General features: G+C 36.8%; 1 protein-coding gene across 2 annotated transcripts in view; it reads right to left on the reverse strand.

The window, feature by feature from the left end:
* COL11A1 (collagen type XI alpha 1 chain) overlaps positions 1–14601 on the reverse strand; it is a 272464-nt gene that overhangs the window by 70307 nt on the left and 187556 nt on the right. For both annotated transcript variants that reach the window (XM_087960746.1, XM_087960745.1), the window contains 5 exons: positions 13233–13286; positions 8908–9015; positions 8007–8096; positions 7361–7414; positions 1277–1384 (listed from right to left, as the gene is read on the reverse strand). In XM_087960746.1, coding sequence (XP_087816872.1) covers positions 1277–1384; positions 7361–7414; positions 8007–8096; positions 8908–9015; positions 13233–13286 — 414 coding nt within the window. The remainder of the gene's footprint in view (positions 1–1276; positions 1385–7360; positions 7415–8006; positions 8097–8907; positions 9016–13232; positions 13287–14601) is intronic.

The raw sequence follows: 14601 nt of genomic DNA on the forward strand, positions 1-14601 counted from the left end.
GCTTATAAAACATGCTGGGACTTCCTATTGGGGGAGGCCATATTGTTGGAGAAACAGGGTATTATTTTATGATATTGTTAGTAAACCACCTACAGTCACCTAGGTGAGAGGGTGGTGTAGAAATTTGATAAATTCATAAAAATAATAGCTTTACAAACATTTATGAATTTATTCATAAATTGAATGAAGTAAAAACAATATTTGAAATGAAAACCAATAATATGAGTAAAGATAATTTGAAAGTTTTGATCTAATTCAACCATATTTGTGTATTTACAGTTATGCCTTTTAGGCTTTTAAATAGTTCAGAGAAAGGTGTAATGTAATCTTCTCCATGATAATAATATTTGTACCTTCTGAATTTTTGACAAATGGACAGAAGCAAAAATGTCATTTGATTTGAGGGGATTTTTTTGGACAAACTTGTATCAGAAAAATTGGAAGTTCCTTCATAAATGAGATTCAAACAGTTCATAAGTTGTTTAAGTTGTAAGATTTATATCAGAAAAGTAGATTTTACTGTAATATTTTAGCACCAGTCAAATAGTCATTTTTTTACACCCATTTATTACACCAGAATTATATAATTTTTAAAACATACTGCCACTTTTCCTAAGCTGTTCTATAAAGTAGTTTGATTTTCCTTCATTTCAATGCTTGATGAGCCCCAGTAAATATTTTTTTACTTATAATATATATTGGAATTTTCTGTAAGCAATAAAGAAAGATAATACAAGTATGCAGTTTTTAATTTGTATGGCACAATTTTAATAGTTACAATTAAGCCCTCATTTATCTTAATAGTGACACTGAATTTGTAATGTAAGATTCACCTGAAGCACCTGTTATATATTGAATTCTAAGAGACTTTTTATCTATCAATATACATTTTCACTTACAAGCTATACATAATAGGAATAACTTTAATGAAATCTGATGTGGAAGGGAAAAAAATAAATGAGAAAGGGCACTCAAGTTTAAAACAAACCTACATTTTGACAAAATATTTCATAACCAAACATAGCCATTATTGTGTTCATAATTATGCTTAACTTCTTTCCCTGGGTTTTAAGGGTCTGATAAAGTGTACCAAACTGTCATAGAGTTTAATTAAATGTTTGCAGAACTCTGTTGTAAATACCGTAGAAAAGGAGTATGCCTGGCACATATGCAATAGAAAAGTGCTGGAGTGTGAAGAATTAACATTAGCAAATATGAAAGGTAATAAGTTTTGTAATATTGTAGTCTAACATGTGCTGTCTCCAGAATCACTTACCGGGCCTCCCTTTTCTCCTGCAGGGCCTGGGGGACCTTGGGGTCCAGGACGTCCTGGTAAACCAATCGGTCCTGCTGTACCTGCTGGGCCACGTTCACCAGGAGAACCCTTATATGTAAAGAAGAAGTAACTGTTTATTTTAGGACTGATGGAAACATTCATTCATTCATTCATTCATTCATTCATTCATTCATTCATTCCTGCAAAGTGCCTAAAATTTTGGGACTTCTATGGCATTAGAACAAGGAGTTGTCTTACATGAAATCATGAAACTTTTGAACCCTACATCTTAGCACTGTCTTTTTTGGTTGCTAAAGTTCCCTGAGGGCATTCCTAAACTTCTAACTTGACAACCTGCTAGACTGGAATAATTGGCATGGCATGGAATTCTGCAAAGGTTTTTATTTGTGGCAGTAAGTGCTTTGCATTTTAGGAAATCTTGAGAGTCAAAACCAAAATGAAATCACATAGTAAAAAAAAAAAAAAATTAAACGAAGACAAACACTACAAATATAGCCATCAGAATCAGTACCTTTTCAACATAATTTTCTTTAAAAAAACACTTCTGAAAAATGAACATGAAAAACCACTGAATCCTGTGATTGATTTCATATCATTCAAGAAGCAGTTCTATTAGAATTTATCAGGCAGTGAATGGTTGGAATATCTTAGTATAACTTTCTACTTCCTACACAGGGACAGCTACATCTGCCACTCATGATTTTGTTACTGCAGAAGATGACACTCACATATCTCAAAACTATAGAAGAATTCTGAAAATGTTTATTAGAATATAGGCCCACTAAAAAGAATTCCACCCTACCTCTATGAAGAATATGCTAAAATTATGAATACTTGGCATTATAGACATCTGAATTCATTGAGAACCAGTTACTGTAATGAATGGGCAACATTAGCTCTAGAATCTGCTGCAGGTAAGAAAAACAAGCAAACTCCCACAGCCCCAATTCAATCTCCACACAGCCTGTACTCTCTACCCTTGTCTCCCTCAGAGAAATACTCAAAATATCTGCTTTCCTAATAAAGCATATCTGAATATGTGTAAGGCAACGTAATGGCCACTATGAAAAGCCAGCAATCGCCTTAGAATTCTAGCAACCTAGGAGGGAGAGGGGATAAGTTTATCCAACCAAAACCAAAGAGAATTCGGTTCTTTCTGATTAAAAAGCCTTGGAGCTGAAAAAGAGAGATCAAGGGAAATTAAAGAGGTGCTAGAAGACATGAATGGAAGAGAATGCTGAAAACAGTTGTCTCAAAGGGAAATCTTGGAGTCAGGGGTTAAAAGAACACCCAAGGGAGCTGGTCTCCTCATGAAGTGAAGAGGTTTCTGTTTTGGAGGTAGGGAGGTTGGCCAGGTTCCATAGCATATGATGAAGAAAAAAATTACATCCATTGTAAAAAGTTTCACGTTGGTTTCTTGGGGAATGGAGGTGAAGGATTGGAGTAAGAAACGAAAGTATGAATCTATTGATTCTTCTTGACTGCTCAGTGGTTTTTGATTTGCCGTGAGATATGAAAACCCAGGAATACTTTTTAATTACAAACTTGTCAACTCAGAAGCGCCAAACACATCCCATTTTGAAGAAAAAGACTTTAAAATTGTGGTGCACATTCTGGTAACCTCCAGGTTTTAACAACTGCCTGTAGGGCAACTTTAGAAATTTCACTTAGTTTGGGACTTTCCAACGTAATTGGATGCTGAAAGAACTTAAGAAGATCCCTTTAGACTTCAGCTAAAAACATTGTTCTTGCTGCCCGTTTATATGAAGTACATTTAAAGCCTTACAGTATATAGCTGGGGTCCACAGTACTCAAGAGAGCAATTATTTCTGAATGATTCTTTGTTCCAGTGGTGGGTTTCAAAAAATTTTCCTATCGGTTCGGTGAACCGAACTGGTTCACTCTCAGCTGATCCACAGAGCTACTGCCCGAACCTGCTCGAATCAGTAGCATACCGCCCCTGCTTCGTTAAATCATTAAGATCATCTGAAGAAGTTCACTGCAGTTGCTATATGTCATGGATTTGTCCTTAAACCTGGAACTAAGTTTTCTCTATAGCACCTTAAATTACTGAAATGTGCTCCATGTTGCGTTCACAGGAGTTACCTACCACTATACTTACTACAAATAAGTCAATAATTTTACAGCCCCCAAATTGGGTTTGGCTTATCGGCTTACCTAGGAGAATATATGGTAATATTTTCCAAAGTTAGAACTCACATATAAGCCTACCTGTGGATAAGCAGACCCTTGTATTTTTAATTAAAATACCACAAAAAATGTGCCATCTGCAGATAAGCCAATTTTGAGATTTTCTTTTTTCCTTTGGGATTTTTATGAGTACTAGATTTATTTATTTGTTAGATTTATGTCCCACATGTTGTCTTAGGAGCTCAAGATGGCCTATGCATACAATCTCTGTCTCTTTTTCTTCACATCAAAAACCTTGTCAATTCAGAGAGTGAGTATGACAGGTCCAAGGCCACTTTCAGTGGCTAAAGGTGAACATGAACCTGGCTCCCCCAATGTCAGTTTAATATCTTAACAACTATACCATACTGGTTTTCATTTTAGGAAGTCTTGATAAAGCAATACTTTCTTTAAGTACACTTACAATAAATAACATTTGTTTCCTGATTTGTTTTCTTTGACATAGCTGATTGCATGCTTAGAAAGATCAAACCAGAAACAAAACAACAAAGAATGAGGACCAGTTTTAAATATTAACTTGGCATGATTCAAAAGCATATAAAATATTAATATTGCTTTGTTTTGATTGGGACTCCCAGAGAGTGAGAATTAAATTTCATAGCAATTACAGCCTTAGCCCATGGAGGTTAGCTTTTATGTTTTGTTAGCTATTCTGTTTTTGGTGGAAAATGTGCATATGTTTAAGGTTTCAAAATCTGCAGAAGATATCCTAAACTTGAGGGGGGGAAAGGTTTGGGATTTATACTCTGATCTTGCTTTTGTACACTTCAATGAAGTTCTGAGAGTCTCCTAATAGAGAATCACAAAAGCATAGTGTATATCAATGTTTTTTAAAGGGATCCCCTCACAGGCTTCTGGAAAATCAAAACTATGTGCCACATTTTAAAGATATTTTCAAAAAGTTAAAACAGTGCCACGCTTTGCATTATTACTTTTATTCGTTTAAAAAATTCATAAAAAGATGGAAACCAGGGAATTTCTATTGGCGTAATAAGGAAAGGTGTCATCAGGATTTAAGCTGCCCTTCTCTTCAGATATTTCATTTCTGAGCTAATCCTCCACGCAGGAACAAATAGCAACTGGAATAGTTGGTTCTTTTTCTGCCGTCACCCCTTTGTTAACAATTTGTTTCTCATTCCCACCCTAGCTGGCTGGGGAAACTTGGGAAAGTTTGAAGGGGAAATCTTCACCCACCTCTGGGTTTGGCTAACTGCAGAAAGGGAGAACAAAACCTTTTGAAGAATTTTAACCTCAGTCAATCTGTGGCCGGTGTTTAGAAGGCAACTGGTCAACTCCAACATTATTAAGGAGCCGCGGTCGCGCAGTGGTTAGAATGCAGTACCGTAGGCTACTTTTGCTGACTGCCAGCTTCCTGCAGTTTGGTGGTTTGAGTCTCACCGACTCAAGGTTGACTCATCTTTCCATCATTCCAAGGTCAGTAAAATGAGGATTCATATTGTTGGGGGCAATATGCTGACTCTGAAACTGCTTAGAGAGGGCTGTAAAGCACTGTGAAGCAGTATATAAGTCTAAATGCTATTACTATTGCTATTAAAAGGGCCAAAAAAGAGAGAAGGTTCTACACACCCAACACATAGTTAAAGAGATAAAATGCACCCCCCCTGAAATTCCCAAGCAACTCAAATTTCAACCTTGCTTGAGCTCATCCCTCCTGCAAGACTCCAACCATCACTCACCAAAGGACCCCAACATTCTTTCTCCTCAAATCCCTAACAGAACCCCTTTCTTTTTTTCACTATTGGCTCTCAGGAGTCACGTGACTCCCTAGGGGCGCCTAAAACTGGTTTAGGGCCAGTTGCTGCCCACTACAACTAATCTAACATGAAGTGGTTTTAATACCAAACATCTATCCTCTGGAACCAAAGTCACCTATGTTAAAACACTGGGTTTTGAATAAGCAAAAGGTAACCATCAGTATCATATCTTATAACAGACAGCAGTGATGGAAGGACTAGGCAAAACCATTGTTTTGACAAATAATGGATATAATAGTAGTATGCCGATAAATGCCAGCTGTCAAACAGCTGATTGGCCTGCAAGGTTTAGTTCTTTTCTCAAAGAGCCTGCAAAATTCCCGAAAATTTAACAATAGGTTCTTGTAAGCTGAGAGGCATCAGCTCATGCACATTATATTAAGATTCTTTTCAGTGATTGAAACTGCTAATCCGGGAAATCATTTTACATTTGGGAATAACACTACTGCCTGTAAAAAATGCATTCGCTTTGAGTTCCAATCCTGGCAATGCAGCTCAGAAAGGATCTGACTTTTGTTAGAGAGTCTTGCGGTGCTAACGAAACAAAAAAAGGATGCAAAACTCATGGATGTCAGGGGACACCACTGACAATCATGTTATTCTTTTTGCATACAATGCCAGGATGGGAATATTCTCCAAGGAGCAGTCATGTGACCTAAATCCTTCAGAATTCCACATAAATAATCTCATTTTCATCTTAAAAACACCACAGACAGATTTATTCTCAGAGATTTCTGTTTGTGAGAGATCTTTGGGGCTCTCTAGGTAACATAATCAGTGCTAGTGATGTTGATGTTACTAGCACTGAGGATCAGAGGTGGTATTCAGCAGGTTCTGACCAGTTCTGGAGAACCGGTAACGGAAATTTTGAGTAGTTCAGAGAACCGACAAATACCACCTCTGACTGGAGATTTTATAGTATCCTTCCCCTGCCATGCCCACCAAGCCACGCCCACAGAACCAGTAGTAAAAAAATTCGAATCCCACCACTGCTGAGGATGTTACCTAGTAAGGTTAATGAAACATCTGCAAGAAAACAAGCAAACTCAGAGAGCTCCAAGGATCCCTCATTTCAACCCTGAGCTACAAATATTCTCCTTTATTTCGGTATATAATTCAATGATACATTACATGCTGCTCTAAATAAAAGGAAGATGCCTAAGCTGGCCAAGAAGAAAAGACAACTGCAAATACTTCCCCTGCAACATATTCCTTATAGGACCTTTGCACTGATTCTAGAAGAAAACGTCTGCTTGCCCCTCCCAGCTGCCATTTGTCTAGCAAAAGGCAGTTTGTAGTAAAGAACATTTGCAGGTAGAAATTACAGGAGGGAGGAAAGTAGGATTTCCAACTGGAATTGACACAGATGTACAATCTGGAAGTGTGCAGTAAGTCTGGATCAGGACAGTACAGCTTCTGTCCCCATTCCCCCCCCCCCCTCCAATTTTGGAACAAAAAAAAGGACAATTCAAATCACCTAATTTGTAATTTGGCCCTAATATGCACACATTTGGGAAACAAAAGAATGCAGGAGAGAATTCTCAACCAGTCTCTCTAATAGACCTTATGTTTTTCAATTTCCTCCCACTAGAGGCAGATCCTTCCCCCCCACTTTTTTTTTCTACCTTGAAATATCTAATGAACAAGGAAAAGCAATTTGCTCCCTGCAGCTAACAGCAGGTTTAACAGAGGCCAACACGTTTAAGTTTAGATTTTCATCTTTTTTTAAGGACTTGTTAGTTGCTGTAATTACTAGGAAACTGCTATTGACAAATATGAATGACACACGTTATCCATTTGTATAGTCTTTACAAGCATGTACAGGCACACATAGCAGCATGAAAGAAATAAAGAGATGGTGCGTGTATATACACACACTATGTATGTGTGTGTGTGTGTGTGTGTGTGTGTGTGTGTGTGTGTGTGTATATATATATATATATATATATATATATATATATATATATATATATAATGTTTTCTAGTATATATATATATCTGTCGAGAGAGAGAGAGAGAGAAACGAAATTAATGAAAAACAACATTGCAACATAAGCTGTGGACAAATCCTACTCACAATTGGACCAGGTGGGCCTTGAGGACCTTCACCGCCTTTCAGACCTGATGCACCCTATTCAAAGTCAATTATTATTATTATTATTATTAACACAAAAAACGACAGTGTACACAGCAAATGAGATAACTATGCTGGGTTTCATACATGGGTTGCTTATTATTATTATTGTTGTTGTTGTTGAGGATGATATATATATATACACAAGACATTGCAACACATATTTTAAAACTTCTTTCTATTGCCATTAATCTATTATGGGCTGATAATAAAATAAAATAATAAAATAAAATAATAAAAGATAAAATAATAAATAATAAAATAATAAAAAATAAGATAATACAATAAAATAAATAAAATGAAATAAAAAATAATACATCCCTTTTCAGCCAATTCTTTTAGTTTTATTAATATTCAGCTTAATGTATGATCTATATTGCCCACCTCCTGACAATCTCTTAACAGCCAAGGAAGCCTACAGATGTTCAACAGATAATGTTTTATAGCAGTGGTCAAGATGGGGATGATCAGTTTGGGGCCTTCCTTGACGATGCACTTAGGAACCAGATATCACCAAATCTAGTCACCATGGCATCAATGTTCCTTCCCCTTCTTGGTGATTAACTCATTAGGGCCCTTCTAGTTTTACCTGAGTTCCTGGCAGGCCTCTTTCTCCTGGGAAACCCCGCAGTCCTGCAGGCCCATCTTTCCCAGAAATGCCTTGAGGACCTGGATCACCCTAGGAAAATAGAATAGTCTTTACTGAAAGTTGGCCACGAAAGCCCAGATTTCAAAACGAAAACAGGCAGTTCATCAAAGAACTGTCACATACATTGCAACTCTAATAAACTTAAATCCTAAGAATTATGTCAATACAGGACAGAATTTATGATATTTTAAAATGTGCTTCTGAATCAGGAATGGATTTTTATGAGTAAACTTCATTAACTTGAACTAATTTTTATCACATTGGTAGTTACAGGGAAGCTGCTATGTCATACTTCTTCTAGTTTATATTAAAACATGGTGAATCTTGTATTTTCAAATGCAGCATCTCAAAACCCAAAGCATTAAGCTTCCCCTTTAAAGTGTTTGGAGAAAACTATAGCATAATTAATTACATGGCAACCAGATGATTACCTAGTCTTTCGGTTCAAAATCTTTGCTCTGTGAAAGTTCACGTGCTTGCTTGCTTTGAACGTTTAAGACTTTTACAATGTAGACCTTCCATCTTGTTAAATTTAAGAGAGGATTGTATGTTATGGCAAGCGATACTTCACTTGTGCCAAAAAGCAATCCAATTTGTTTAGCAAATCTCCCTATGATCTTTATAGTTGTCTACTGAAAAAAAAAGAAAAAAGAAATGTACAGGATCACCAAGTTGGAAAGGATTATGGGAGCTGTTTATTTCAATTCACTGTTTAATGCAGAAATTGTAAAGGAAGAATGCAGCTACAAATCCCGGACAAAGGTCTTGATGGCCAAGTACCGAATGCATTCCATAAGTCACTGCATACGTTTCCTTGTGTTTCTGAAAAGTGAACATATACCTTAGCGCCTTCTTTCCCTCCAGCACCAGGAAGTCCTTGTTCACCTGGTGGCCCGGGAGGTCCAGGGTGACCTCTTTCACCAATTGGACCTGTCTCCCCAGTTGGACCCTACATCCAAAAACATGGCATTAATTATTCCATAGTACAATATGCTATTTGTCACTTTAAAATAAAATGTGTTTAATTAACTCATTAACCCATATTCCAATATTGAACTCCCAAGTTCAAATGTGGTTGAATCGTCTGAGAATTAACATCCCTCCAATATAAATTGTACTAGGGTAAGGTATTACCTTTTCCCTCCACTAGAAGGATAAAAAATGGCTTGACATATACTGTAGCTGGTCCTCAACTTACGACTTCAATTGAGCCCAACATTTATGTTGCTAAGTGAGACACTTGTTAAGTGAGTTTTGCCCCATTTTACGACTTTTTTAAGCAAATCACTGCAGTTGTTAAGTTAGTAATATGGTTGTTAAGTGAATCCGGCTTCTCCTTTGACTGTCAGACTGTCACAAAAGGGGACCACATGATTGTTGGACATTGCAACTGTGATAAATATGAGTCAGCTGCCAAGTGCTTGAATTTTGATCGCATAACCATTTGGATGCTGCAATGGTTGTGTCAGCCTCCAAGAATTCTTCTTCTTGTTGTTCTCTTTCCAGCTGCCATAGAAACAGTGTGTGTGTATGTGTGTGTGTGTGTAGAATAATTGGGCTTCGTGGGGGGAAGGGTGCTGGAGGATGAAGTTGGTATATTGTAAAAGTTGGGATGCTTTCTGGATTATGCTTACTTGCTTACTACGCAGATGTAGCCTCTTATCTCTCGGCCAAGGTCAACTGTCTTGGCATACTAGATGTGTGAAACGTCACTTGAAGATGCACCCACATGACATTATACACACCTCAGATTGGATGGCCAGTTTGAACTATTGAGGGTGGGAACATGGGATAACTTTCTATATGTGATTTTCGGGCCTATCGCCTCAGATCTTGTATTTCTTCTGATGCTACCACTTCAAATTCAGTAAAAAGTCATTTTCTCTATAACCATGGATTCTAAGGTTTTCTTTCTTGGATTTTAAATGGAGCTACACCTGAAAGGTTTTAAATGTGAAAAACGGTCATAAGTCACTTTTCTCAGTGCCGTTATAAATTTGCATGGTCACTAAATGAACTGTTGTAAGTCGAGGACCACCTGTATAAAGGATTAGCACACAAAGACTAGGAAAGGGAGAAATACAGGCAGTCCTCGACTTACAACAGCTTGTTTAGTGACCGTTTGAAGTTACAACGGCACTGAAAAAAAGTGACTGACCCTTTTTTCATACTTACAACCATTGAAGCATCCCCGTAGTCATGTGATCTAAATTAAGACACTTGGCAACTGGTTTGTATTTATGACAGTTGCAGTGTCCCGGGGTCATATGATCAACTTTTACAACAAGCACAGTCAACGGAGAAAGCAGATTCACTTAGTAACTGCATTACCAACTCAACAACTGCAGTGATTCATATAAGCACTGTGGCAAGAAAGGTAATTAAATGGGGTCAAACTCACTTAAATAAATGTCCCACTTAGCAACATAAATGTTGGTTGGGCTCAGTTCTGGTGGTTAAGTCAAGGGCTACCTGAATATAGTCAGCTTTCTCTACCTTATGCTCACTAGTTAGTTTAAAAAGCTTCTCTTAGGGGTGACACTGCTGAGCTGCGAAGCCCTGAAGGGAGATAGATCTGCTTGCTTAACTTAGCCCTCAAGTCTACACTATTCCTATTCACCAAAAACCCCACTAACATGGTACATATGTCTTTTTGTGCAACCAGCATGGGTGCAGCATGCTGGAATTGGCAAATAAAATATTGTTGTTAGTTGCAAAACAGAAACTTTGTGCAGATGGTGTTAAGAGTATAATTCCCATCAACTCTGAATACTGGCTATGTTTATTTGAGATTATTAGATGTCCAATCAAATTATGAATATAAGTGAGTTAGTGCACACGAATATACTGTTTAAAGTGTCTTGGGGAAAGCAGGCAGCGTAGTCTTAAGTACTCATGTACTCATTTTGAGCTAGAAATGGATATCTTCCATGACCTGATTGACTTCTCTCACTCACTTGTAGGTAAATTTCCTAAATATTGTGAGACAATCCAAATGTAACTCATTGCTCATAGGTATGCGTTAGAAAAATAAGAACTGAGGACGACCTCTTCTAAAGCATACTAAGCAGTCATTTTTGTGTGTGTGTATAAGGAAACCATTCAAAGGAAAATTCAAAGGAAATTGAACCTAGTGCTTTGCCACAAGAATTTTAATTATTGTTATTTAAACATTAAGCAGCCATCTGAAACATCTACATCGACTAACAATGATACAGTTGTCGATTTTTTGAAAACAATGAACAATGACCCATGTTTACGCCCCAAATTTGTTGTAAACATGGATGTATGTAGCGGAATTCAGTTCATAGATTACTTCTGGTGACAGCAGGCATCACGCTTAAAGAGCACAAAAAGAATATAAAGCTTGACATGGAAAACAAATGTAGGGGATATTCAGGGATATTGGTGTACAGCTGAGCTGAGACTTAATTTATCTTTACAAACACAAACACAGCATGATCACACATTGCAAATTAAACAAAGCTTGGTCAATAAAAGAAGCAAGGAAAACAAAAAGATGATTCAGATAAAATTTACACTTAGTAAGACGCCTGCTGTCTCACTTCAGTGAAGTGTTGTGGGGGAAAACCCCCCAAAGCTGTATGGTGTTTCACTGTTTCTCCTGTATTTAAACTGTTCCTGTCATGAAAGTGGATCAGGAAAAAAAAAGTGGAAATGTCTGGCTTCTAAAGCAGTGTTTCCAACCTGGAGCCTTCTCAGAGTTGCTAGAACAATAGTTTCCAGAAATCTAGATAGGCCCAGCCAGAACTGTTCCAAAAGTTATAGTCCCAATACAGTTGGACGACACCCAACTGGGGAGGCTATTTTAAAGGATAAAATGGTTGGTACAACTAAGTTTCTAATTCTTAACAATATCCTAAATTCAACATATAAATAATCTCCTGCCACTATTCATTTTTCAGAAGCTCAGTTTGAGGAGACCCCATCAGTTCTGGAATACTTTCACTGACATTACTGGAGTGCCCATTTGTTTATTCATTTATTAATTTTAAGCTCCACTGAAATTAGTTCATTTATTTACAAAATGCTTGGATATTTTAATTTTGGAATCTGGAGAAGGAATATCATGTTCTTTGATGGCTTACTATGAAGTAAAGCTGTGAATTTCCCATACAAAATTATTCTGGATAACAATGACTAAGTCTCCAAATTTGATAAGACTGTTTCCAATCCATCTAATCTAAATTTGATTGGCAGAGAATAACTCTTTTTCCCCTCCCTGACTCGAACATTCTCCCACCGAAGTTTTGTATTTCCAGTTAAATCCTCAGGTTTTCTAGGAAAAAAGATATTTACTGCTATTAATTCACACCAGAAATGAATTAACACCTTTGATATATTAAAATTTAAATATTTATTTAAGATGCCTCATTAGGGCTCTGCAAAGCTGCTTGGCTTCACCATGGTCACAGCAGATGCACAGTGGATATCACCATGGGGACAACTCAGTAGTCCTCACTTATCAACCATAATAGGGAGTAGCAATTCCATCATTAAGCAGTGTGGTAATTAAGGACAATGTTACATGACCCCAATAACTTACAATGTCAATTCTAGATGTGGCCGTATTCTTTCAGACCAGGCAAATTCATATTGTATTTTAGAGATTCTGATGGTGGCAATCTGTTTATAGATTGTGAAGATCATAAACTGCCCTTGAGGTATACTTGGAAATGAAATATGGAGTTGTTATAACAGTAGAGTTTGTTCTTTTAGAGCTCATTCTAATTCTAATTGCCATATTTTGGACAAACAGCAGCTCATTCCAATAATAATTCCCAGATGTTTTCCCTGGATCATACAACAAGAATGCAAGAAATCCTCTGAAATAAATAGAGAGATACTTTTATCAAAATTTCTAAGCTTTTGTTTGACATTCCTTTGGCTTTTTTTCTCAGGAAAACCTCAACCTTCACTTGACATTTGTTTCCAACAAAACTAAAACTAAAACTTAACCTACGATTTGTTCAAAGTTACTATGGTGCTGAACAAGTAATAATAATAATTTTTCTCAGCATAACTTATGGCAGATGATTACTACTGCAGGGAGACCTCAGTGTACACCACACCTTGACCTTCCTGAGAGAAAGTGGGTTATAAATTCAACCAATCAATCATCAAGTTTAAATAGCAACATTGTACCTGAGGTCCAACAACACCACCAGGGCCTGGTGGGCCTGTTTTCCCTTGAAAACCCTACAAAATAAAGCATTCAACAGTTAGGCCTACTTGGGAACATTTCAGATCAGTGTTAAAGGGAGGATGGGAAATCAGGGGTTTCTTCGAGGATTTGTATTTTCCGAGAATAAAGACTGCTATTTCAATTCAATTATTGCTGTGCCTCTTTAAATGTAAAATATTGAAGACTCTTTCAAAGAGCTATCATTTCCAATCATTCTGAGCGCAGCTCCTCCAGTGGTATGGTTCAAAGGAGCAGATAGTTTTCACAGATCAGATACTTTGTGAGAAAGTAATTACTGTAGATGCATAAATGACAATCCTTCAGTTCAACTCAGATACATGTGTTCAAAAGCTGTCAGGCTGGCACAGCTATACTGAATATTTAAGTGTTTTTTAAAAAAAATACTGTAGTAAAGTAACAGTCATTTATTCCTCCCCAGGGTGCACTTATGAACACAGCATAAATGTCTGGAAGAAGTAGCTTCTGTATGTACTCCTGCAAGGGGTGAGTCTTTTACACCCATAGAACAAGTACCAGTTTGTACAGGAGCTTCCATGTGTATAGCCCCCCCTTGATGTATCGCTTGACACTAGGGGAATAAACTATTTATGTCATACAACATCCGTACAGCTCTACTGTACAGCTCTACTCTGTGAAAATATTTAGATACTTAAATTCAGTCCATGAAAGGCAACTGATTACTTTAAGACTGTGTTTCTTAAAATATAGTTTGAATATTTCTAAGGGACCCCTAAGATTCTCCTCAGGAGTCTGCCCAAAAAATCAAAATTATTTGGCAGATATTGAAGATACTTGCAAACATTTAGAATAATGTCACTCTTCTCATTATTAGCTTCTATTTGTTAAACTATAACAATTTTTAATTTTTTATGAAAAAAATAGTTTATTTTTCTAATGGTTTAATATCGTTATTTTTACATGATTTCATAAATAAATATTCCACAAATGCATCCATTTAAGTTCTTTTCAGAATGTGAATAATTTTTAAAAGTGGGAAGGGGTCCTGACTAAGAAGAAACATGGACTTGCAATAAAGACATGGAATTAGTACCACAAATGACAATCAATCAATCAATCAATCAGTCAGTCAGTCAGTCAGTCAGTCAAATGGTTCCAGGAAATCCCAGAAGAAATATTTTTCAAAGTCAAACTCTCTTCAATTACACCAGTTTTTTTTTTTAAAAAAGATGAGACTATTTCCATAATAAGCATTTTAAAACAACAGAATGAAAACCTCCTTTCATCCCATCCAATTTTATAAATATGTCTTCAGATTGTACAAAATAAATAAATAAATCCATGAGGGAA

Source organism: Notechis scutatus, chromosome 3, assembly GCF_049901735.1.
Source record: "Notechis scutatus isolate UNSWTSFEM ecotype Mainland chromosome 3, rNotScu1.2, whole genome shotgun sequence".
In the NCBI taxonomy this organism is placed as follows: Eukaryota; Metazoa; Chordata; class Lepidosauria; order Squamata; family Elapidae; genus Notechis; species Notechis scutatus.